The sequence below is a fragment of the Oratosquilla oratoria genome, chromosome 5, assembly GCF_046742065.1.
Source record: "Oratosquilla oratoria isolate Oo_2021 chromosome 5, ASM4674206v1, whole genome shotgun sequence".
In the NCBI taxonomy this organism is placed as follows: Eukaryota; Metazoa; Arthropoda; class Malacostraca; order Stomatopoda; family Squillidae; genus Oratosquilla; species Oratosquilla oratoria.
This window is the reverse complement of record NC_134781.1, coordinates 78,260,686-78,287,627: the sequence shown is the minus strand read 5'-3', so window position 1 is coordinate 78,287,627 and position 26,942 is coordinate 78,260,686. Positions and strand designations below refer to the sequence as shown.

Here is a 26,942-nt window from a genome sequence, read left to right as displayed (position 1 = left end):
TAACACTGTGTGTTCTGGGTGTAGATCGACCCTACAATGGCTGTACACAGAATGGCGTTTAACATATACAGTGTACAGGATATATTCACTTCACTGTATTTACTCAAGTTCTTAGTTGATGATTTTGCACCTGTGGTGCCTCCACTTCCTTATACCACATCCAAAGGATAGGGTAGGATACTGTTGGGGGCGGGGGGCAAGGGCGTGCGGGCGTGCAGGTGTGTGTGTGTGCGTGCACGGTGGAGGTGTGGATGGAACAGGTTAGACATCATCTTTCCAAGAATGGCTGTTAGGGTTAACCTTTGCCCCCTGTGCGTGTTCGCCTTCCTGTGCGCTTTATTTTCTTCTTTTCCATCTACCTTTTTCTCTTCTCTTTTTCTTCCCTTTTTTTTTCTTTTCTTCACCTGTACGTTATGTACGCCGAACCAAATCATCTCTGCCCTTCTTGTTACCTGTATTTACATGCTTAAGTATTTACGTGTCTGTGAACAAGATGGGAATGTGGAGGATAAACTGCTACAGATTAGACAGATTGAAACTAACTGTTAAAAAATATCTGTCCTAGTGACACTTTTATCTGCCAATTAGAAGTCTGACGAGGTGTTTGAGCCGACATGCCCCACGTTTCTGTGGAACTTATGAATTTCTGTTGAGGCGATGTCCATATTTGTGCCAAGATCCAGTGATGTTTCTTTTATTTACAACAAAAACTATCAACTACTATTATATTTGCATATATAATATTCACACAGGCTGAGGTTTTAGTCTTAAGCCTGTACCATCAACTTGTATAAATTTCACTAAACGTGTCTGTGTATTCTGATGATGTATCTTAGGGCTTCTCTAAAGTAATTTATGTTGTCGCTTTATATTATAATTTTTCATTCTTTAGTGTAATAATCTGTTGCACCGTGTAATAATTTGTTGCACTAAACTCCCCCTATCAGTAGGCTAGCACGGTGCCCCTTACAGAGGTCTCTGTATCGTGACTCATGTTTTCTTCACCCTTGTCGTTGCAGGCGCCCACATGGCGTCTATGGGGCGAGGAAAAGTGCGAAGGCGCCATCTACACCGTGTACCTGAAGAAGGTTCGATACCATCATCCGTCCAGGACCATCGCGCAGGTACGTTGTCACACCATCTGACGTCATATGACCCCCTTCAGGCATCTCATTAGAATCGCCAAGCGGTGTTTGCTTAGCCGTGAGAACCCTTACTTCTCACAGTTGTGAGACACGTGAGGTATTGTGAGACATGTACTTGATTCCTGTCATCATGGCGACACACTTGTTTTACATTCGACCCGTCAGTCGATTTTATTCACCCGAGGGGGGAAAGGGGTGGGTTGCGTTCGATTGAAACTTCGTTTAGCTTCGAGGCCGAACCCCCCACCCACCCCTCAGCTGAATAAAATCGTCCCCTCGTTGACCAAGCTCGTAAAGCGTGTGTGGCCGTGATGAAGTGATTAAAGAATCGATTTTGTTAATGCACGTATCACTTCCCTCACGCACCCGCCACCTTCTTCTTTTTTTTTTCCACTCTGGTCATCATATTAAGACATCAGGGTAGGTTTAGGAAGGAAATAGGCAAGAACTGGTTTACCCGCAGAATGGAATATACTTGATAATCATGTAGTGATCGCCGAAACATTTTTTTTTTTAAATAAGATTAAATGACTTTATGGATAGGGATGACAGGTGTTAAGGGACATGGAACTACCTAGTGTAAGTCTTATGGTCTCTTGCACTCTCCTTCATTTTTATATTCATATAGTTGGTTTAAGAGATGGGGATGAAAGATGGTAAGGGACATGGTACTGCCTAGTGTGGGCCTTATGGTCTCTTACAGTCTACTCCATACTTATGCTTTTCCGTCGCTCAGCAGGAGTCGGACGATGACGAAATCTCACACTTGGAATGGGAGACAGTCCGCGTGAGGTTCCTGAAGGCGGGGACCTTGGAGAAGCTGGTCGAGTCGCTGGCTTCGGACACGGGCGAGCTCGAGTCGACCTTCGTCAACGTGTTCCTTGCCACGTACAGGACCTTCGCCTCCACCCGCCAAGTCCTCAACCTCATCCTCGATCGGTATGCAGCTCTGGATGCGCAGACGCACAACAACAACACTCCCTATGACAGCACCACCTACGGATGCTCCACCATACCCGAAATCTTCAGGGAACAACACAAAAAGTAAGTTTCCGGTGCTAACATGAGTCCTCGACACCTAGGATGGAAGGACAACTTTAGAATGATAAATGAGTTAAGCAAAAGCAGTGAGGGAATGAGGTTTAAGGGTCTTTGTTTCTGCCTAATCTTTTTGATCCAACAACGTATGGGGTTTGCGGGGGTACTTTCAATAGAGAATAGAGTTTGCCGTCTCCCTTTTGTTTTTCTCGCATATGTTCCCAGTGAGTACTAACCATATCACTTGATTTTGCAGGGCACTACGTCTGACCCTACAGGTGTGGCTTGATACGTACCCTGATGATTTTAGAGACCCACCCATGTTTCCTGCCCTCCACCAACTTCTCGACTTCGCCAAATCTCACTTACCTGACTCAGACCTTCTTATCAAGATTGGATATAAACTTGATAGAATGAAAAAGGAGGAAGAACTCAAAGGTGAGGCAGCATGAGTTGTTTTAACTGCGATTGTATGTATAGTATTAGGGTATGTTCGTAAAGAGCTGGAGTCCAGGAGTCATGCTATCGGAAAAATTGAAAACACTGGACTCTGTTAATTTGAGTCCAGTGTTTGAAAATTTTCCGATAACCATTAGGGTATATCATGTAAACTTTTTTATATTAGCATTTTCATTTGGATCACTAAACAAGCCCTTCAAGAAAGACCACTGAACTCAATACTCCAACAACAAACCCCATATATACTTGTGTCTCACAGAAAAAATCCTCCCACACCAGACAAGAACCACACTAGCATGCCTACACTCACGACACCATCTACCACTGAAACAGTACCAACACAGAATAGGCCTGGCCACGGGCTCAAACTACCCCAGATGCAACCACCACACATAAGACACGGAACACCTCATACTACAATGCCCCACACTAATAATCCCCAGAGACAACAACACTATGTCTCCTCTTTAAGTGACTTATGGTCCTGCATGGAGGCTGTTGCCAGTTTCATGGAGGCCACGGGTCTCATGCCAAAGAAACTGGGGGTAATGGATTGATTGATCACTTGATCTATTTAGTCATAAATTCAGACTAAACTTTTGAGTAATTGGGCAGTTGGTAAGATATAGGGATGATCTTTCATCCATGAGGAGCCAAGATAATGGATGGGAGAGGGTATATGCCCTTTCACTTGGCTACCTCTCTGGTGAGAGGGTAAAAGCCCTTGGTCATGAAAATGTGGATGAATGGGTATGCAGCTGTCCACTAACAACATTTTCCATACACACAGGCTCACCAATGTTGCAGCGCATCTTGTCATGTGAAGAGATAAGGATTCACTGCTCATCTCCCATGACCAATGGAGACTCACAGCCATATGAGTTTTTGGACATTCCTGAGAAAACCTTTGCCATGCAACTTACCCGAATGGACACGGTAAGAATTTGCAACACCAGAGTCTGGGTCACTACTTTCTTTGAGGTGAAGATGTCTGTTATCCAGAGACAGAGACCACAAATTGTCCTCATCCTCAGTTAGGGTGCAATAATGTAAACAAGCACTCATTTTCTGGATCAGGTGGAGGTCTCACATAGGAGATCAATAACTAAATATTGATTATTTGATACAGGACATAAAAAGGAAACAAGACGATTCTAATAGTTCTCATTTGGGGTTGCAGGTACTCTTCAAGCGTGTGGTTGCCCATCAGTGTTTAGGCTCTGTCTGGTCTCGGCGAGACAGAGGTCGTGGTGACCAGTCCTCCACAGTCACGGCAACTGTGGACCAGTTCAATGCCGTCAGTTTCCGCGTGCAATCTACTGTTCTGGTTGACACACAGCTTAGGCCTGTGCAGAGAGCTCGCCTCGTCAGCAAATGGATTGACACAGCACAGGTAAACCTAACTCATTTCTTGTACTTTGGATTGTTATTAGGAGTGATTAAGTCATATAACTATGATCACTGTTGCTATAAAGTGTATTATAATTGAAGTGAATAAATGGATGTATTTTCCTGTACCTTACAAACATTCTAATTTTAACCAGGAACTTCGACTGTTGAAGAACTTCTCTTCCCTAAAAGCCATCATCTCTGGTCTGCAATCCAACCCAATCTATAGACTTAAGAAAACATGGGCAGCTGTAGCTAAAGAAAAGGTAAGGAAGGAGGGGCTAGTTGTTAACAAAAGTAAAAAAAATATGGCAGCACCTCAGCGCTGCACCTTTAGATGGAGGTAAGAGTGTTGATGGGCTTTGAAGATAGTTAGCAGAGAGATGATACTATCTTGCTTTCTGGCATCCATCTTGGGGGATCACATTATGCAGGTTCTGGTCATTGGTCCCACTAAGTAAAGAACAACAATGGTACTGTTGTCTATCTATCCATCTATATACCAAAGGCTTTTTCCCCCATACCAGAGAGGTAGCCAAATCAAAAGGCATATACCCACTCCCACTCTCATCCCCTACAGTTTCCTTCCTGTCTCCCACCCACTGCCCTGAGTCAGAAGCAATGTAGCAAGACACAGTGCATCCACAGCAAATCCGCTTCATTTAATTGGCGACCACCCCTCTCCATCCTTTCATGCAGAAAAAGAGAAGACAGAGAGAAATAACTCTGGTCTGCATCAAAATATCATTCACATGTAACCACGCCCTACCCCCCCATCCTCTCCCTTTTTTGCATCACAGTGTCATCTATACACAGCCATTCTTCACTCACTCCTATCCCTACCTTCTCCCTTCCTTCCTCAACAGACATTACCCACTTGCTCACCACCCCTTTCACCTCATCCATCCATCTCATCCTTGGTCGTCCCCTCAAGTTCACTCCATACATATCTCCCTTCCACACCTCTTTTACTAATCTGTTTTAGATTTCAATATGAATGAAATTTCCTTGGAGGTGTATTAAAAACATAAGACTAATTAGGTGCAAAGACCATCTGGAACTATATTTAATTCTTGTGAATAATTTTCACAGCCAAGATGGCTAAAATATTGATCCATATGTCTTGTTTTCAGATGGAGCTTTATGAAGAACTGGCCAGAATCTTCAGTGAGGACAACAACCAACTCAACCAGCGTGAACTCCTCATGAAGGAAGGAACTGCCAAACGTGCAGAGACTGTGGGCACCCATGACAGACACCTTGGAAAAGCTATAGAGAAATTAACAATTAATCCTCTGGTAAGTAGGAGCATTTCATTTGTTGTATAGGGTACAAAAGTTACAGAGAACTAATTGAAAAGCCTTAGCTAAACAGTGAATTGAAACTTGGGAAAAGACAAAGAAGTTTGTGGAAAAGGAACAGCTATATTTGAGAATTTCTATTCTACCAGAATGGCCATAGTTAATGTTACTACCCAATTTCTCCATAGGCATTTCTAAAATTACTGTTTTTATTCTTTGCAGGCAGTGAGCTTTGGAACTATTCCCTATCTGGGCACATTTTTAACAGACTTGACCATGATTGACACAGCCATTCCTGACTCTGTGTCTGATGGACTCATAAATTTTGACAAGAAGAGAAAAGAGTTTGAAGTTTTGGCACAGGTAAGCCCACAACTATTCGAAGCTTTTTCCAAATTTTTTGTTAGCCTTCACCCATCCTTCCACACCCCCTTTATCTGCATGTCTCCCATACAGAAACATTGTTTCTGATATGATCAACTACATGGAAATGAACTGTGCCAGTAACTCCAAACTTTTTCCTCAGATCCGCCTCCTACAAGGTGCAGCAAATGCTTACCAGTTTGACGTGGATGAGAAATTTCAGCGATGGTGGGATCAGGTGCTTGTACTGGATGACAAAGAAGCCTGGAATCTTTCATGTCAGATTGAACCACAAGGTTCCTCTGCACCTTCATCAGCACGTGAAGGTCGCATAAGGAAGAAAACACAGTAAGTATTTTGAGATCAAATGACAGGAGAGTTTTGGGTGGTGGAAGTAAAACGAAGATGTCCTCGGAATAGATTTTACTCCTACGTTATGACCACTTTGGTCTTCTTCAGAAAGTTGTCTACAGAAGGTTTTACATGTCACACTTTATGTCACTCCTGAGGGGCCTGTGACCTGACTGAGAGGTCCCTCAGGAGTGATATAAAATGTGACATGTAAAACCATCTGCAGACAACTCTCTAAAGAAGACCAAAGTGGTCATAATGTAAGAGTAAAATCTATTCCGAGAGCATCTTCATTTTACTTCCACCACCCAAATTTCCTAACAGTAAGTATTACTACTGATGGGAGATACTATTTACATCCATCATATATCACTTGAAAATCTAACAGTAATTCTACTAAGCTCTTTTACTTTACTAACCATTTCTTTCGTATCAACAGATTGGGTCATCGAAAGAATGACAGTATAGCTAGCACTTCAAGTGGATCTTCATGCAGTCAATTCTTCCTGGATAATGACTCCATAAACATTCCAGCAAGCCCACAGGACTCTTGCTCACTTGAAAGAAAGGTGAGGCCATGAGACAGTTAAATTGAAGTCAGGATAGAGGGAGGGGACAAATACAGAAGGTACACACTATACATGTAAATCATTCCATATGTATTTTGCTGTATTGGGAAGGCATGTAATTTTTTTTTTTTTTTTTGCAACATCCATTCCAATCTTTAGTTTGTTCAAAATAAACCTCATGGACCTTGATGGCTTATTGTAACCTATCATATCAAAAGGAGTCTTTCCCCTTATAAGGGAGGTGGCTAGACAAAACACCCACCCACTCCCCACTCATCCAATATCCATTTGCTTTCTTCACATCATAGTTCCTTGTAGATGAAGGGCCTGTGCATGCATACATTTGTTTGTTTACCAAATTGTAATATTTAGCCTCCACAAAAATCATCATTGACATCACTTAACCCTAGACAACCTTGAATCAAAGTCATACAACAGTAAAATTAAATGTCCAGCTAATCCCATTGGATAAGACCCCTAAAATCCAAGGCCTCACTTTTTTTATCATATATCCTACAGCCTACATATGAAGGACTTAACAGTAAAAATCAGAAGTAAATTAGAAATGTTAAGATCAGTCATATGCACAGGTTATGGTCATAAGAACATAAGAATGAAGGAGACTGCAAGAGAACATAAGGCCCACACTAGGCAGCTCCGTCAACAGACATTCTAATCACAGCCAACAAACAGTTCATAAGAGCCAAACTAGACTATGCTTCCCTGACTCAAAACACTCCTCTAATCATAGCTATTTATATGTATGCTTGGTTTCCCTCCTGCAGATGTCAACTTCATCAAGTAGTTCATCACTGCCATCCCTAGATGTGTCAGTAAACAGTGGTGGAACGACTGCAAGTGGCCGTACGATGGATAAGGTTTCTCTTAACCAGCAAATGTCAACCACTTCTTCAGCTAGCACCACTTCACCATATCTTCATCCTGACTATTATATCATCAAAGTGTCAATTGAAAGCAGTGCACATGAAATTCAAGGTAAGACCTATGGGTGGATTTCAGTGATGTAGAAATTCTTGAATAAATGAGTAGATCAGAAGACGTTTTAGATACAAAACTTCAGTACATATTCTAATACTTCTGTCAGTAAATTTAGGTGAAAGTCCCAGATCAGAGATAAAGTATTTTTCTCATAATGAACCTCGCCAAACTGCTGTTTAATTACTTTCAACTTGTACCACAAAACTAAGGTTTCTTTATCCACAGGTGTAAATTTGTACAAGAGTATCATGCTAAGCAACTCTGAGCGTGCCACATCAGTCATCCGCAGTGCTATGGCCAAGCATGGACTAGAGGACAACCCTGAGGACTACACACTAGCACAGCTTTTACCTGATGGAGGTGAGACTGAAAGAGAACTGTACTATATAAAGACAATGCCTCTGACTTGGGCCGGTATGACCCTTTATCCCACTTGTAAGGGGAAAGAAGCCTTTTGGTATATACAGTAGATAGATCAGCAATGTGCAGACATTGCAAGGGACAGGTGCTTTGGGCTGGAAATTGGGCATTTCACTGTACTATATAAAGAAAATGCCTCTGACTTGGGCCAGAATGACCCTTTATCCCACTTGTAAGGGGGAAGAAGCCTTTTGGTATATACAGTAGATAGATCAGTAATGTGCACAGACTTTGCAAGGGGCAGGTGCTTTGGGCTGGAAATTGGGCACTTCACTCTTTTGTATTATTCGTATTTGGCAACTATCTGGTAGGGTGCAACACCATTTTCCACATTATAATTTCTGAATGGTAAGAAAATGGAAAAAGCCTGTGAGAAATCACTTTTCATTCATTTTTATATATTTTTGTGAAGGGCACCTTTGGGGAACAGGGCAAAGGGGCAGGTGCTCGGGCACCCCCAGCACCCCCCCTTTGCATGGCCCTGAGATAGATAGATGAAGGCAGCTCATTCATGGTATCGTTTATGGCTATTCCCAGGTAATTTTATTCAGTTGCACAAAGAAAAGGTTAAATCTCAGTTAATCATTTCATTGTTGTTCATAATCTATGCATACAATCTAGCTGTTGATTGGTGACATTATTCAGCTGAGGGAACCCTTTTTGTGACAAAAGTATAAAAAATTACTTTGTGCTTTTAGAAATGAGGAATAGTATCAAAGATTACTCTAATTTAAATGATGTAGGACATGGTTGGATTGAGAGCTACACTGGGTAGTCTGAATGAGAAGATACTATTAAGTAACAGAAAACTGTATGTCTGGGGGCCCAAAGTGCATAGCAACTTAGATAGGAAAGGACCTTATCATTTGTGCATAAGAATGACTTTTGAGAGAGCACAACAAGTAATTATGTGATTTATTGATTTATGAAATTGCTTTTTAGATTCAGCAAATTCAAAGACATCTAACCTTGTCTGGCATCTATATTAAATTCTGCATAGTTACTAGGATGGCTCTCCTCATTTTTTTATTTTTTTATTCATTAATTCATTCATCTATTTATTTAATATTTTTGTTTTTTATTTATTTTGTTTTATCTATTATCTATTGATCTGTTATATAATAACACAGTCCAATCCCTTTTCAGAGATGGTGCTACCACCAACAGCCAATGTCTACTATGCCATCAACACTGCGCATGACCTTAACTTTGTATTACGCAGACGAAGACATGGTGATGAGAAAACTATCATTCGGAGAAATCCTGGAAAAGATCACCGTACACGCAAGAAGCTTTAGCCATCCTTTTTTAACACGTCCACTATAATGGAGGGCGATCTGTGTTTCAAGTTTCAGGCCACCATGTGTGCAAAAAGCTATTACTATGGTGCCAAGACTTTTTTGAAATTCATGTTTAGCCAAACCGTGTTTCACGCAAATACTTTGAAGGCACTGGCATGGCTCAGTCATATGCTCCAGCCTTTATAAGTAGGTATTGGATAGGCATAAGAAACCTAAACTAGATGTGTTTAGCAGTGATGGCAGCATAAATATTTAAGCAAGTGATGGTAGCACAGAAAAGTGCATCACTATGGTCATATATGTTTTCAGAAAGTGGATAGAACAGCAAGGATCAGTCTGATAGAAAATCAGCAATTGAAATAAGGTAACAAGGCTTATGGTCTTCTGTTCTTCAAAGTAATTTCTTAAACTCGCCATGTGGAGTCATTTAACAAATTCAGGCGATTACCACATGAAGCTACCTATTAACATAATCCTGCTTAAAGTGACGGCTTTACATCACTGTCACTCCATTCCCTGGCGACATGATGTCGTACATGGGTTTCTACAATCCCTGACCCAATACTCGATGCCACAGCTGAGATGACCTCATGTGTTGTGGTAAACAACCCTGCAACGAATTCCACATCGACAGACATAGTATTGCTTTTGATATACTCTTATTTATTTCATCTTTGGTGGGGGTGGTGGCAGTTCCTCGCTTTACAGCTAGAGTAATCAGTCTAATGGAAATAACAGAAAAAAAATTAAAGCAGATGTTTGTCTTTCAATCAAAAAAAGAAAAAAAAAAAGTAACAAGTTACCCATCATAACAGAAAAAGGTGAGCGTCTTGTGCTTAAGCAAGACAGGGCAGAACCATTCACTCTCCACTTCCTTGATATCTGAATTTCTGTGGCAGCCCAGCAGTTGGCCAGTGTATTTTTGTCTTCATTTAGCTCGTGTTAAATCTTGACAAAACTGTTGGGTATAATGAATATACCATATTCTCATTTTCTTGAATGTTATGTGAAGAAAATGGGAGAAACGCACTTCTGATTCTTTAATGCACCTCATCACATTAATTTCTCTTCAACTGATCTTCACCATTTATTACATTTAAGATATCTACATCATACAAATTTGATTTCCATATCATTGAAATGACAAAATCATTATAGTGTACAACTTGATGAATCTATACATTCATTTTATATCTATTGTGTAAATAATGTAGGTTATATGTAAACATTGTGTAAAAATATTGTTGCTTTTGTACATAAAGTCTATTGTTTCTAAGTTATAATTGTTTTTGTTCACCCCAGCATTTGCTTCTCTAAAAAGAAAATAGATAATTAAATACTTAAGGACTGAAAACTGGGTTTCCATAGTTCTGTTCAGATGGCTATGATAAGTATGTGTAATTTATGTGTGTGTGTGTATTTTACATACATACATATACCAAAGGCTTTTTCCCCTTTATATGGGAAGTAGCCAAAAAATAAAGGCATAGAAACCACTCCCACCCATTCCATCCCCTACATACCCCACTCCCCTCTACCCTCTCTCTTATCTTGGCACCTACTGGACGATGGGTCATCCCCGCATTCCATCCACCACCCTGGGTAAGAAGAAGCACCGTATTATTTGGGAAGAAAGCTGTGCTCATAATCCTTTGTAATCCTTTGTAGTGACCCGTCTTTGTATCTTTCAGCATCTAGTTTGTTGATGTGTGTTTGTGTTTGTGGTTAGCACAGTAGAGTTTCAAAATGAAATAGTATGCCTTAGTCTACTCTATTTTGACTTACCGTACCTTGTATCAACAATGGCACTAATTTATTAGGAATCTGTGAGAATATTGAAGAGAATGAAAAACATTTTCATTTAGCCATTCCCCTGGTGTGCTTTATAAGTTACATGAATACAAATGCCAAATTATCTTATTTCACTGAGGTTTTCAATAGGTTGTGGCCAAAATCATGCTAAAAAATTATTTAGAGAAAATCAGCTGATGCTGTCTAGTACCTAACCTACAAGAGATTTCACATCAAGGAATGACTACACAAACACACACACACACATATTGTAAATAATATAAATGGTATAGTTTCAGCCTATGGCTGCAATGCTTGAATAAACCATGAATCATTATTATTCTACAGGTCTACAATTTGTCAGCAAGTACCGGTCCCACCAGTGGATACACCAAAATCTTCAAGGTGTATGCAGGGGAGGACACAGCTGACCTCTCCCTCTTCACAGAAGGTGGTGGTGGATCTGATGGAAGCCAGTAACTTCTTAGATTGGGGTACATTGTGTATGTCGACAATTGGTCTTCATCCCCTGCATTATTCCACTACCTGCAGGCCCAAAAGTCTGGTGCTTTCGAAACTGCCAGAATTGACAGGCGGTTCATGCCTACAGACCTCAGGGTGGAGAGAAAAGATGTCGTAGACCACAAGAGCTCTGCCACTGGGATGTTGTGCTTGGTATAGAAATACAAGCCAAGCACAACCAATACATCTGGTATGGCAGATGTGGAAAGGCATGGCAAAGTTTTCTAGAAGCCACAATATGTTGCCTCCTACACACGGTATATGAAGGGTGTCGATCTTGGCAACTAGCTGACCAGGTTGTACCCTTCTGTCAGGTGATGGTGGCAGTGGTACAAAAACTTTGTTCTTTTATATGTATGATGTGGCACCAGTGAATTGCCACGCCGTATATTAAGCACTGGGCCATACAGTGGAACAGTACTACTTCTTCCTGAAGCTGGCAATGGATACATTGAATGAGTATGTCAGGCTTTTGGAGGTCACCTATCTACCCTGCCCTCTCCTTCAAAACTGCTAGTGATGCAGATAGGAGGGAGCAAATACCAGTGTTTTTTTATGTTACCACAACAGTAAGAGACAACCTACACTACATGCAGGGTGTGCAAAAAGGCACTCTGCTCATATGCGTGCTTTGAAAAGTATCATGAGGAATTTTTTTTAAATATGTCTATCAGGTCATCCCTCTATCCTGCCTACTGCCCTGGGTCAGAAGCATACATACATACATATACCAAAGGCTTTTCCCCTTTGCAAGGGAAGTAGCCAAAAAGAAAAAGACATAAAAACCATTCACACACATTCCATCCCTAAATACACTCCACTCCCCTCCACCCTCTACCCTCCCTCTTATCTTGGTACCTCCTGGATGACTGGTCATCCCTGAATCTTGTCCACTGCCCTGAGTCAGAGCCAGTGTCACAAGACACAGCACATCCACAGCAAGGCCACTTCATTAAATCGGCTACCCCTCCTCTCCGTCACCTCATACAGAAAAGGAGAAGACGGGGAGAAATCCCTTTGGGCTGCATCAAATTTTTCTCACACATATTACCTCACCCCCCATCCCTCCACCCATTCCACCACATGTATCACAACATCATCCATATACAACCATTCTCCATTCACCCCTGTCTTCTATCCTCTCCTGTCCTTCCTCAACAGACATTCCCCTCTTCCCCAAAGCCCCCTTCACCCCATCCATCCATCTCATCCTAGGTCACCCCCTCATGTTCACTCCCTCCACATCTGCCTTCCATACCTCTTTTACTAGTCTTTCTTCACTCATTCTTTCCATTTATCCAAACCATTCCAATACTCTTTCATCCACCCTATCTCCCAACTCCCTTTCCACCCCCGTTCTCCTCCTCACCTCCTCATTTCTCACTCTATCCAGCTTAGTAACCCCCATCATACTTCTCAGACACCTCATCTCAAACACATTCAAACACCTTCTCTCTTCCTCTCTTATGTTCCATGTTTCTGCCCATACAGTGCTGTTGGCACAATCACTCCTTCATACAATCTCCTCTTAGCATCCATTCCCAAATGTCTATTCCTCATTACACTTTTTAATCCACCAAGGCATTTACTCGCTTCTCTCAATCTACATTCTACCTTCACCTTCACTCCACCTTTTCCTACCACATTTGCACCCAAGTATCTAAAACTATCCACTTCCTCCAGTCGCTCTCCCTTAATACTCACTTCCAATCTACTGCCACTTTCGCCCCTTGTACATCCCATCACCTTTTACCCACATTTATCTTCAACTTTAATCTTTCACACACTCTCCCAAACTCTGTCACCAACTTCCTCAATCCCTCCTCTGATCCTGCTACAAGCACAGTGTCGTCCACAAACAACAGCTGGCTCACCTCCCACTTTTCTCCATTTTCTTTAAACATCTTCAATCTCTGACCCACCACCCTTGTATTTATCTCTTGCAACACCCCATCCATGTATAAGTTGAACAACCAGGGCAAAATAATATCCCTGACAAAGTCCCACCTTTACCTTGAACCACTCACTCTCTCCATTTCTAATCCTGACACATGCTCTACTACTCTCGTAAAAACTCTTGAGAGCTCCAAGAAGCTTCCTTCTATCCCGTATATCTGCAAAACCTCCCACAGCGCTTTCCTGTCTACCCTGTCATAAGTCTTTTTCAGATCCATAAAAGCCCACAAAACATCCTTACCTTTTCCTATAGCTTTCTCACATATCTGTCTTACCACAAAAATCAGATCTACGCAACCTCTACCTGTCCTAAATCCACACTGTTCCTTGCCAATTACTCCCTCTGTTCCTCTCCTAATCCTCTCAATCAAGATCCTCCCATAAGCCTTCCCAACTACACTTAACAAGCTAATCCCTCTGAAACTACTACATTCACACTTGTCCCCTTTTCCCTTGTAAAGTGGAACTATACAGGCACTCCTCCAGTCCTCCAGCACTCTACACTCTCTCCAGGTAAACATTAAATAACCTCACCAGCTAATCCACCATTACTGTATCTCCTTTTTTTTTTAGACATTCTTCATGGCATTCATCCAGACCAGGTGCCTTACCTGCTCTCATCATCTTAACAACTGCCTTCACTTCATCCTTCCTTATTTCTCCTCCATTTTCCTCATTCATCATGGTCATTTTCTTAGCACTTCCCACTGCAACTATCTTTTCCTCCCTATCCTCCTTCACATTTAGCAACTCCCTAAAATATTCTGCCCATCTTCCCCTAACTCCCTTCTCTTCCATTATCATCTGTCCATCTGCACCTTTTACCTTTTCTTCTCTACTTGATTTGCCTCCTCTTCCTCTCTTAATTTCTTTCCAAAACATCATTTTATTACTTTCAAAATTTTCTGTCATACTCTTACCCCATTTCACATCCCACCTCTCTCCTCATTGCCTCCTTTACCTTGTGCTTTACTTCTATTTTCTTTTCTTTGTACCTTTCATATGACTCCCTCATCCTATTTTGTAACCAATCTGCAAAAGCTCACTTCTTCTCTTCTACAACCTTCTTTGTTTCCTCATCCCACCATTCACTACCCTTCCTTTTATTTCCTCCCATCCTTCTTGTTCCACACAACATCTTTGCACACTTTGTGACTCCCTCCTTGAATCATTCCCATTCCTTCACTCCTAGCTCTCTTCTATCCTTCACTCCCTCCCACCTCTCCCTCAGCTTCTTCTTGTACTCCTCCTTTTCATTTAAAGAGTTAACTCTAAGTACCTCCCTACCTTTTGTCCTTTTCCTCTTTCTCCATCTATCCTCCACTCTCAACTTACCTTCCACTAAAAAATGATCTGATATTCCCCACTCTCTCCCCTTAGCACATGCACATCCTTAACTCTTCCTATTTTACTGCTGTCTACCACTACATAGTCCATTAACACTCTATCTACCACCCTTCATCCACCACCCTCTCCCATGTGTACTTATGCTTGACTTACTTCTGAAACACTATCAACAACTCTCTTTCTAGACACATCTCCACCATCAACTATCGACTACGATTCTTTCCTGGATTTCCACATTTCCCAAGAAGCAATGTAGCAAAACACAGTACACCCTATTTCCGATTTTCTGCATCTATATATTTGTATATGTATTTTATTGTATTATCTGCATTTATATATCTATAAATGTATATATATATATATTATATATATATATATATATATAAATATATCTATATCTATAAATGTATATATATATATATTATATATATATATATATATATAAAGATATTCATTATAATATTGCCTTTTATTACATACCTATACCAAGGCTTTTTCCCCCTTACAAGGGAGGTAGCCAAAAAGGAAAAGGCATAAAATCATTCCCACCCATTCCATCCCTGAATACACTCCACACCCCTCCACCCTTCCTCTTATCTTAGCACCTCCCGGATGACGGGTCATCCCTGCACCTTGTCCACTGCCCTGGGTCAGAAGCAGTGTCGCAAGACACAGCACATCCACAGCAAGGCCACTTCATTAAATCAGCGACCCCCCCTCTCCGTCCCCCCATGCATAAAAGGAGAAGACGGGGAGAAATCCCTTTGCACTTCATCAAAATTTTGCTCACACATACTACCTCACCCCCCATCCCATTCCACCTCATGCATCACAACATCATCCATATACAACCATTCTCCATTCACCCGTCTTCTGTCCTCTCCCGTCCTTCCTCAACAGACATTCCCCTCTTCCCCAAAGCCCCCTTCACCCCATCCATCAACCTCATCCTAGGACTTCCCCTCATTTTCACTCCCTCCACATCTGCCTTCCATACCTCTTTTACTAGTCTTTCTTCATTCATTCTTTCCATGTGTCCAAACCATCCTAATACTCTTTCATCAACCCTATCTCCCAACTCCCTTTCCACCCCCGTTCTCCTCCTCACTACACTCTATCTAGCCTAGTAACCCCCATCATACTTCTCAGACACCTCATCTCAAAGACATTTAAACTCCTATTCTCTTCCCCTCTTATGTTCCACGTTTCTGCCCCATACAGTACTGTTGGCACAATCACTCCTTCATACAGTCTCCTCTTAGCATCCATTCCCAAATGTCTATTCCTCATTACACTTTTTAATCCACCAAGGCATTTACTCTCTTCTCTCGATCTACATTCTACCTCCACCTTCACTCCACCTTTTCCTGCCACATTTACCCCCAAGTATCTAAAACTATCCACTTCCTCTAGTCGCTCTCCCTTAATACTCACTTCCAGTCTACTGCCACTTTCACCCCTTGTACATTGCCTTTTATTACTTTTCCAAAAACTTTAAAAAATCTTAGCATACAGTTGGTGCTTTATTAAATATTCCCTCATTTCCAATTTTTTATGGAAAAGAAAAAATGAAGATAGTGCATACTTTAAGCTATCATAGAAAACGACACTCATTTTCAGTACTTAATTGTTTATATTGAAAGGGCTAATATGGAGAGGGTGGAAGCCTTCCAGTGTTTCTCTTGACTACAGAGGCAAAACTATACTTTTAAAGAAATAAAAAACGAATGCATAAAATTCATAAAATTCATAAAATACTATATTCTTAAGAGAGGTTGAGAGGAAAAGTTTAAATGTGTTTGAGATGAAGTGTCTGAGAAGTATGGTAGGGGTTGGATAAAGTGAGAAGTGAGAAGAGGAGGACGAGAGAGGGTGTGGAAAAGGAGATGGCAGATATGGCTGATGAAAGAGTACTGGTATGGTTTGGACACATGGAACGAATGAGTAAAGAAAGATTAGTAAAATAGGTGTGGATGATAAAGGTGGATGGAGAAAACTTGAGGGGACAACCAAGAATGAGAAGGATGGATAGGGTGAAAGGGGCATTAAGCAAGAGGGGAATGTCTGTTGATCAATGAAGGGAGAATGCAGGAGATAGGGGTGAATGAAGAATGGCTTTGTATAGATGATACTGTTATGCAAGGAAGAGAGAGGTGTGGGGAGTGCTTATATGTGAATAATAATTTGATACAGCCTGAAGTGATTTCTCATTTTCTCTTTTTCTGCCGGAGTGGATGAAGAGGGGAGGTTGCTAATTAAATGAAGCAGCCTTGCTGTGGATGTGCTGTATCTAGCTGTATTGTTTCTGAGCCTGGGTAGTGGGTGGGATACACAGATGACCCATCATCCATGAGAAGCTAAGACAAGAGAGAGGAAAGGGCTGTGAATGGGTGGGAATGAAATGGGTTACATTGGCTACCTCTCTGGTAAGGAAGAAAACACCCTTGGCATATAGACAAAACCACTCCCTACCACCCCATCCCCTATCTTCCTTGCATAACAGTATCATCTATACACAACCACTCTCCACTTATCCCTATCTCCTGCCTTCTCCCTTCCTTGCTCAACAGTCATTCCCCTCTTTCTCAATATCCCTTTCACTCCATCCACCATCTTCCCCTCAAGTTCACTGCATCCACCTCTGCCTTCCACAACTCTTTTACTAATCTTTTTTCACTCATTCTTTCCATGTGTCCAAACCATCCCAATAATCTTTCATCAGCCCTATATATTATCTCCTTTTCCACCCCAGCTTTCCTCTTCACATCCTCATTTTTTCATTCTATCCAATCTTATAACCCCTACCATACTTTTAAGAAATTTCAGCTCACACACATTTAAACTTTTCCTATCTGCCTCTCTCAAATTCCATGTTTCTGACCCATACAGTGCCATCGCCACAATCACCCTTCCATATAGTCTCCTCTTTGCATCCATTCCCAGATGCCTATTTCTCTTTACACATTTTAGTCACCCAAGGTATTTACCCTCTTCTCTCAGTCTACAATTTACTTCCACCACCACTCCTGTTTCCTGCCACATGCAACCCTAAATACCTAAAGCTATCCTCTTCTTCCAGCCTCTCTCCTTTATGACTTACTTTCAACTCATTGCCATCCTCTTTCCTTGTACATCTCATCACCTTTTACTCACATTTACCTACAACTTCTATCACATACCCTCCCAAACTCCCTTAATCCCTCTCTGTTCCTGCCATAAGTGCAATGTTGACAGCAAAGAACAACTGGCTCACCTCCCATTTTTCTCCTAAACCCTCACTGTTCCTCATCAATTACTCCCTCTGTTTTATTAATCACCTCACTATTCCTACACTTGTATAAACTGTTCTTCCTATTGGTGGTTGAATTGGGGTGTCCACCATGGTTGTTAGAGCTTAGATTTTCTTATACTGAGCTCTTGATTCTAGTTCTATTATTTGAATTTTTCCTTCAGGCCACATATCACAGGGAGTTTTGCATTTATCTTCAAACTCATCTTATGCTTTCATGGGGCATTTCTTTCTTATAAATTCATTATTGTAGACTTTGGAACCAGGAATTTTGGGTAGTCCATGCCAGGGTCCACTTAGTCTAAGCATGGTTATGTTGGTGGCTAGCAGGGTTGTGTAGGCCTGGGAATGAAATATTTCTCTGTTGCATCATGGTTGTAATAATTGATTGTGGTGCTTGTGTCTGTTGATAACATTGATGGTGGTAATTATTACATTTAGTGGAAAGGGTGGGCAGTTGCTCTGTAGTCATCATTGTAAATTGTTCTTGAATTTGAGGTGGGGGGGGGAAGTAGGGCTCTTCGCTTTGCTCACAAGGAAGTGTTGTGGAGCAGGGCAGGAATACAACAGAAGGACTCTGGTTTTGGGAGGGTTGTTGCTCCCTCCTTGTTGTTGTTGTTGTTTGGTTATTATCACACAGTTATGGGTGACAAGATAGATTTGATTTGGGAAGGCTATGTTTATGGCACGTTTTCTAGCCCCTTCCCCACATGAGGTGACGTAGATGCTGAAAAGAGCTGCTCAGTCGTATAGGTTCCCAGAGATCACCATCTCCTGCCTCCGCCATCACACACACTCACTGAAGGACTTATGATTGTCCGTTGGAAAAATTAAGTTATTGTTGGTTCATCCTACAAGAAGTCAAGATAGATAGATGATCCTGATACGAGAATGAATAATTCAGTCATCCAGTTCAGCTGATATGAGAATAAATACTTCAGTTATCCAGTTCTTGTGAATTTAATAACTTCAATATGGTTACAACAGGTGTATCCACCACTGCATAACATTCTCACTTTCCAAATGTTTATATGTTGCACATAAAATCAAATCACACATAACTCTTTCTATGAGCAAGGTGAAAATGATTCTCATTCAGTTAGAGCAATGCATCTCCAAAACTAAAACCAATGCATTTCATAATGTGTACCCACAAGAATGCAAAATATTTAAAGTACACATCATAACTGGATCTTCATAAAGTTCTGTAAGCATAAAATGTACTGTCCTTGTAGTAAATAATATAAAAATGAATAAAATAAACAAATATAAATAAAATTCAAGATTTTTTCCCCCTACAAAATTACTAAGTTTCATGTATTCTTAACCATTTTACAATGGTATGACATGATCAAGCCATCTCGTCCCCCCCAAAATACGGCTTCAGTCCAAGAAGAATGGGATATTTATTGTATGGACACATCCTGGCCAGCACATTCTATACCTTAGTATGGCATCACAGAAGTCTTATGATGAATAGTACCTTGATGAAGTATTTTGGGTATGATTCCATCATACCAAGCCCTTTGTAATGTCTTGTGATACAATGGGCTTACAATTTAGGATAGTAATGTAATGTGACTGAATTGTGATAATTATGATACAAGTGCATTCAAGCTGGTATTGATGGGACTGCAAGATAGACAAGATGTGTGCTGGTGACTTATCTATGGTTTAGCAAGCAAGGCAGTGACACATGTCTAGGTAGGAAGGCAAAGGAAGCAAAATATAAAGTCAAATAATTTTTTAATCTTTTTAATACGAAGCTGTTTATACTGACACGCTGTACAATCAACACAATAAATAAAATAAGATGTGTAGCCTAGTGCCACATCAGCAACTCAAAACTCTGATAAACCTCGAGGATAACCCACGACAAAAATGGAGGACAGGTGCACTGCATGGCATCACCAAGGTGATGTAATGGTTGTGTGCTGGTGACGTGCATGGCAATATTTACAGCTGTCCACTTGGTGTTTCATAAGTTTAACAATATGAATTAAACTAATAATGTATGTTAGGCGTGTATTTGAAACCTGTCACAATATTCAATATATGATGTATCAGTTTCCATGTATGTATATATATTTGTATTTCAAAGCTGAGAAATTGGTTTTCATTAGCAGTTTTCTTCATTTGTTTCCATCACAATGGATGTGCTATTCAAAGGCTTTTCTGAGAGTAGGTTTTATCCCTGCCAATATAAATATCACAAAAACAGTGAAAACAAACAGTATACTAAACATTATGCAGAAATTCTCTTACAACAACAATTAAACTAAAATCACCAGGTTGGTGAGATTCAAATTTAAGAACTGAATCCAGTAACCAATTCTTTGGTTAAACAAAAAACAAACAACTACAATCTCTCAGATACACCTGATAGCAATACACCATTTCATTTTCCATTTTGCTTAATAATTTTAGAACAGTTTTGGAAACTGCCAACATCCAGCCTTTTTCTCTAAGTATGAACAATCAGGGGACTGATGACAAATATCTGCAAATGGTAATCCTGCAAGATGGATGTCCGAGAGAATCAGCTCCCAGCTGCCCATCTTCAAAACTCAACTTCCACCTGGAATCACAGTCCTAAGGGGGCTGACATTACATCTCTGGGCTGGAGCCCAGGATCTCTGTATTTCTTCCATCTTTCCACACAAGGAGAGCTGACAACCAGTGATTGCTCCTGTCCTCCTCCTACTACTACTACTATAAGCCAGAGACACAATAAGTGCCCTGCACAAATACAACACAGACAACAGTCCAAAGTTTCTTCCCAGAGAGGTCTAAGGGAGGGACTGAGGACTGCTGTCAGCCACATTGGGGCTGCAGGTTTCATTAGAGATTTGAGGAAAAAATTCCACCCCATTAGGGGGAAAGGGCCTTTTGGTATATGCATGAGCAATAAGATAGACTACTATTTTGTATGAAATTAGAAAAATAACATGAGCACTGAAAAGTGCCTCGGCAAATCAATGTCTTGAGCAGCAATATATGAACTGTTGTGTCCCAACCAGAAAAAAAAACCTTGTTATAGTTCTCTACATAGTTATCTCAGCCAATAAATCACATGCACATTGATGAAATTGCTTCATCCGCAAAGGGAACTGGGAGCAAGGGCCCATAGTAATCTCCCACTTTGATGAACTGGCATCAATTAACTCTTACCAATAGATTCCATCAGTAAATGAGGTTAAATGACAGTGTATGGAACTATTCTCACATTGTTCTACTAAGTTGCTCAAGAATCTATGATGAAATGTGAACCATGTAATCAGCCAGCTTTCTGAAAGCACAAAGCTTCATTCTTGTAACTACCTACACAAATGTACTAACTTTTCTTGTAAAAATAAAGCTGTAAAAATGCTCTCACAAATTTTCACTACGTCACATGAATAAACATCACAGAAGAGATAGAAAAGGCTGTATCCTAACAGAGATTATGTGTAGGATATGTGTATTGTGCATGTTTGCCAAAGGACATACTAACACTTCAAATAATACAACACAAACAAAGATTGTTGCTCAAATCCTACCAAGCTTTACAACATGCCATAGCAAATGCTCCAAACACACCCTTGAAATGCCACCATTGCAAAAAGTAAAACTTGACGATGCCAGGTGGCACCTGCCCTCCACAGGCAACCTGCAAGTGCCATCAGGCTAGGTGGCAGGCAACCTGGAATAAATGCATTGGCTGGTTCGCCCCCCAACACCATATGGTGTGGGTTTTTAAGGATAACATGGAGGAGGACATTATTCTTGGTGCCTCACATCTACAACACAGCAAAATATATAAAGAGTCCCACCAAGCACCGCTGCCACCTCACCCCGCCATTCCTATCCCTAAAGGTGGGGGAGGCGGAGGGAGGTGGCAGCGTAAGAAATCTCATGTGGTGTAAAAAATATCACATGGACAGTATGGGCCTATGGGCTAAACATGACTGTCCAATGCTGGATGCCTCACAAATGGGCCAGAATGGCCAAAGTGTGAGCTGAAGCAAGTCTTAAAGAAACTGTATCAAAGCTAGAAAATAAGTACAAAAGTGTCTGTCTTAGCCTATAAGCATGCGGCAAAGGCATGCAGCCTGGGCATGCACAAGGGCAGCATCTACAGTGACTGTGGCGCTCACTCGATCAGTGACTTAAAAGTACAGTAATCTCATTGTGACTGCTTCATTCTCATTGCATCGTGTCCTGTTGCAGCAATAAGAGATAATGGGATTCTAATTTTCAGCAACATTCCACATTCACCTCACCCTCTACCTACACCATCTACACTCCCTATAGGTCCTTGTGCACAACCTATTTCTCCTGTGCTTAAAATCAGCACAACAAAAATTCTCTTTACACCACTGCTGTGGACGCAACTCCTTCCACCTCAAGCTGTGATGTGCCAACAGGTTGTGATGCAGACATATGGCTGTAACAAGATACATCAAGAGAGGGAGGGGGGATATACAGTGGTAACATTTATAACTCCAAAATTGAGGTTACTTCTTCATGAGAGTGATGGGCAGGCAGAAAGATGTGGTTATAACATCACATTAGTTGTAAGCTGTGCTGTGATGTCATATGGGTAATGAGCAAGCAGGCTGTGGTAAGACCACCATGATGCCAACTGGTTATGTCTAACCCTGTGTGGTTGTGCCTTATTGCAACTATCAATATGCCACATTCACTTCTTACCTGCTCTGTACTGACTAAAGCAGCTAGATCTACCTCCTACTCCGAAATGATCAAACGAGGTTTTCTCCACTGCCAATAACTTAAAATTCCTTAACCTACTCCTCCTTCACCAATCGCTTTTTGCAATTTTCATTCAATCTTTCTTTTATTTCACTCTTGACTCCTTTTCTTATCGTGTGCAACTTAAAACTCCCATAGTGTGGCCCTTGACGGATCTGTGTCACTCAGTCTGAAGCCACCATTCTTCTCAGCGACAACGTACTGGCCATTGGTGCTCTTTATGGCCATGCGATTGGCCTCTCGTAGTTCAATGAAGAAGCCTTCTGGTGCATCTGCATCAGCCATGACACCATCACCACAAGCATGCCAGTACTTCCCTTGTTGACCTGTATCAGGAACAAAATGTATGAAGAAAAAAACTCTTTGGAGAAATTCCCATAAAATCACACTTTGTGGTAAAACTTTTTCTTTAATGAGGAAATAATAAAAATGTACTTTATGAAAACGATCAAAAGAGTCCTCAATATGATAAAAAGATGTATAAAGAAATTTATCTTATTATGAAAATTAACATCAAAAGATAATTCTTGACATGGTAAAAAGATAAATACACACAATAATAATCAAAAGACAACTTGTGATAATTACATCAGAGGAAAATTCCACTGCTTTAAAAATATTCTTTTAGTCAATGTTTGCCTTTTCTAATATATTTTGCCAATCTTTATCCATAGGCCTGGCTACAGACTCAAACTGCCCCAGATGTAATAACCACACAAAAGACACAGAACACCTCATATTACTATGCCCCACACTGGAAATATACACGCAACATCACAATATCACTTCCCTATGTGATTTATGGTTGTAACCAGTGGCTGTTGCCAGGTTCTTGGAGGCTGTGGGTCTTCTGTAAGAGATCTGGGGCAATGGACTGAGTGATTTATCTTGGAAGAAAACCTGTTACAATCAATCAGTCCATCAGTTTTCTCTTAAAGGAGATCCATGGCTACTAGGTAATCAGCAACAGTCACCCCACTGACCCATAAGTCACTCAAGAAACAAATATTGTTTTCTTCTCTGGGCATGGCTAGCATAGGGAAGTGTAAAATGAGGTGTTCAATGTTTTCTATGTGATGCTAACATCTCGAGTTGTTTGTTCCTGTGGCCAGGCCTATTCTGTGCTGGTACTGTCATAGTGCTGAATGGTGACCTGATCATAGTTGAGACAGTGTGGTTCTTGCTTCTTTTGAGAGGAAATTTTCCGTGGGGCTAAAATCTGGATAGGTTTGATAGAGTAGGGTGTTAGAGATGGAAGTTAAGCGATAAGCTGCCATTTTTTTTTTTAAGTGGAGATTAGTCTTAAAAAAACTACTGCAAACTTAATAATACTCACTTTTGAAGTAAACCTGTCCGTTCTCTCCACGTTCTACCTTGATGGTTTCGTAGATGGCTTTGTTGCACTCCAACTTCACGTTGGAATTTGTTTTGTAGCCAACGAAGCCCTGTTCACATTTGAGCACCAACACAGCCCTGGATTTGAAAGATCCAAGGTTAGGACATTTAATACATAATGGAAATATAGATATATATACACACACACACACACACACACCTCCCACAGTGCCTTCCTGTCTACCCTAAGTCTTCTCCAAATCCATAAAGGCCCAAAAAACATCCTTACCTTTTCCTAAAGCTTTCTCACATATCTGCCTTACCACAAAAATCTGATCCACACAACCCCTACCTGTCCTAAACCCACACTGTTCTTCTCCTAATCCTCTCAATCAAAACCCTCCCATAAGCCTTCCCAACTACACTCAACAAACTGATCCCTCTGAAACTACTACACTCACACTTGTCCCCTTTTCCTTTGTAAAATGGAACTATAAAAGCACTCCTCCAGTCCTCTGGCACTTTACCCATTTTTAGAGAAACATCAAACAACTTGCTCTCATCATTTTAATAACTGCTTTCACCTTTTCTTATGGTAGGAATTATTAGGTTGGATAGACTGAGAAACAAGGAGGCAAGGAGGAGAGCGGGGTTGGAAAAGGAGTTGGGAGATAGAGTTGAAAGAGTATTGGGATGGTTTGAATACATGGAAAGAATGAGTGAAGAAAGATTAGTAAAAGAGTTGTGAAAGGCAGGGGTGGGAGGAGTGAACATGAGGGGGCGACCAAGGATGAGATTGGATGGGGAAAAGGGTGGGTGGAGAATGGTTGTGTGTGGATGATGCTGTGATGCATGAGGGGGAGTGGGTGGAAGATGGGGACATGAAGGAGTGTGTATGAATGATATTTTGATGCAGCCCAAAGGCATTTCCACCTTCTTCTCTTTTTATGCATGAGGGGACAGAGAGGAGGGTCGCCGATTAAATAAAGCGGCCTTGCTGTGGACGTGCTGTGTCTTACTACATTGCTTTTGACCTGGAGCAGTGGGCGAGATGCAGAGATGACCCGTCATCCAGGAGGAGCCAAGAAAAGAGGGAGGGAGGGAGGGAGGGGTGGTGAATGGGATTGGAGTATGTGGGGATGACATGGTAGGAGTGGATTTATGCCTTTGGCTTTTGGCCACCTCCCTTGTAAAGGGGAAAAAGTTAAAATAATTAAATAAATAAATCTCTGCTCCACGGGGCGCAGTTTGCCCACCCTACCCATTTTCTCCAGTGTTTACATCTATCACCACACACACCGTGTCTTCCTCCAGATTGTATCTCATACACTGCCCCTCTCCCTTCCCTTCCACTTTACTAACCTGTTGATGAGATAGAAGTAGAACCTGGCAGCCTCATCATCGGGCGTGTCTGCGTTGGCGAAGAGGTGGCCTGACTTCTTGGACGCCACGAATTTGCCGTTGTTCGCACGGAAGGCCACGGAACCGTCAGCAATCCATTGCAGGTCGAAGAGTGCGTTCGATGTACTGCAACGCATTTGGTTAGATTTAATTTCATGTAGGTTTGATTCAATTTAATTTCATGTGGATTTTATTTTATTTTATTTGGATTTTATTCTATTTTATTTCATGGGGATAATATTTAATTTAATTTGAATTTTATTTTACTTAATTCAATATGACAATATGTAAAAATACACATTCAACTTCAGAATGACGAGAAAAGAAAACAAGTGCAACCACTTTTTTCCATTGTGGTCAAAGACAATTTATTAACATTTAAACACAAATAAATTTGAAAAGTTATAAGTATGTAATATATGTTTCAATAAAAATTGTGTGTTGTATGACATCGTTTTCGCAAAAATCTGACACCTTATGAAGGTTTCATTCTAACGCCAGAGGATTTTACTCAGCTGAGGGGTTCATTCAATAAATCCAGGATTTAAAAAAATAATCCAAAGTTAAAACATATAATGCGACATCTTTAATACAATAAATCAACTTAGCAACAAAGCTCCATCCACATTACACAGGAGCCAGTTTATACGACCTTCAATGTGAACTTTTTGACAACTCGCGCTAAAAAACAGACAAGCAAATACTGGAATGAATTATATTCATCATCATCATTATTAATATTATTTTTATTGTCATCATCATTATTATTATCATTATATCATCATCATCATCATTCCAGCAAGTGTTTTACCCAACTTCGGATACAGTGAACGCAGTAATGCATTTGAATGATGCCTTTCCTGTGGTCCATGTCCCATGATCATATTTGGCAGCATATCACAGATAATTTACGTTAACACAGTGATCCCTAGGCCGGACTTGAACAACTGGAGAAGAATTATTACATTCTTGTTCAACCTACGGTTTGTTGGTGTTAGCTTGGATGCCACCCCCGCTCTCCAGGGTCCAGTACTTGTCCTGCATCGTCCTGATGTACCAGCGCTTCGTCTCGGCGTCGCATTCCAGCTGATACCGCTCGTGGTCCGATACTTCCTCCTGATTGGCTGTCACGTCCACACCTACAGTGCAAGAAAGACATCTTCAAGTTCTAGTAACTATAGACCAAGAAGGAATGGTGATTTGAAAAAAAGTCA

The 26,942-nt window shown here is 40.9% G+C and overlaps 2 protein-coding genes across 11 annotated transcripts in view; one reads left to right on the top strand and one right to left on the bottom strand.

Moving 5' to 3' along the window:
• The window catches only part of Rgl (Ral guanine nucleotide dissociation stimulator-like), a 235,468-nt gene extending 224,857 nt beyond the window's left edge, over positions 1-10,611 (top strand). For all 8 annotated transcript variants that reach the window (XM_076185502.1, XM_076185496.1, XM_076185497.1 and 5 more), the window contains 13 exons: positions 1,020-1,124; positions 1,885-2,189; positions 2,440-2,621; positions 3,433-3,578; positions 3,823-4,035; positions 4,187-4,297; positions 5,165-5,329; positions 5,555-5,695; positions 5,859-6,043; positions 6,486-6,615; positions 7,401-7,611; positions 7,840-7,974; positions 9,181-10,611. In XM_076185502.1, the coding sequence (XP_076041617.1) occupies positions 1,020-1,124; positions 1,885-2,189; positions 2,440-2,621; positions 3,433-3,578; positions 3,823-4,035; positions 4,187-4,297; positions 5,165-5,329; positions 5,555-5,695; positions 5,859-6,043; positions 6,486-6,615; positions 7,401-7,611; positions 7,840-7,974; positions 9,181-9,332 (2,181 nt within the window). In that variant the 3' untranslated portion in view covers positions 9,333-10,611. The remainder of the gene's footprint in view (positions 1-1,019; positions 1,125-1,884; positions 2,190-2,439; positions 2,622-3,432; positions 3,579-3,822; positions 4,036-4,186; positions 4,298-5,164; positions 5,330-5,554; positions 5,696-5,858; positions 6,044-6,485; positions 6,616-7,400; positions 7,612-7,839; positions 7,975-9,180) is intronic.
• Positions 10,612-19,979: 9,368 nt separating this feature from the next.
• Positions 19,980-26,942, bottom strand: part of sn (fascin domain-containing protein singed) — a 242,543-nt gene continuing 235,580 nt past the window's right edge. For all 3 annotated transcript variants that reach the window (XM_076185495.1, XM_076185492.1, XM_076185494.1), the window contains exons 7-10: positions 26,711-26,867; positions 25,690-25,854; positions 24,329-24,465; positions 19,980-23,318 (exon numbers count right to left, since the gene is read on the bottom strand). In XM_076185495.1, the coding sequence (XP_076041610.1) occupies positions 23,116-23,318; positions 24,329-24,465; positions 25,690-25,854; positions 26,711-26,867 (662 nt within the window). In that variant the 3' untranslated portion in view covers positions 19,980-23,115. The remainder of the gene's footprint in view (positions 23,319-24,328; positions 24,466-25,689; positions 25,855-26,710; positions 26,868-26,942) is intronic.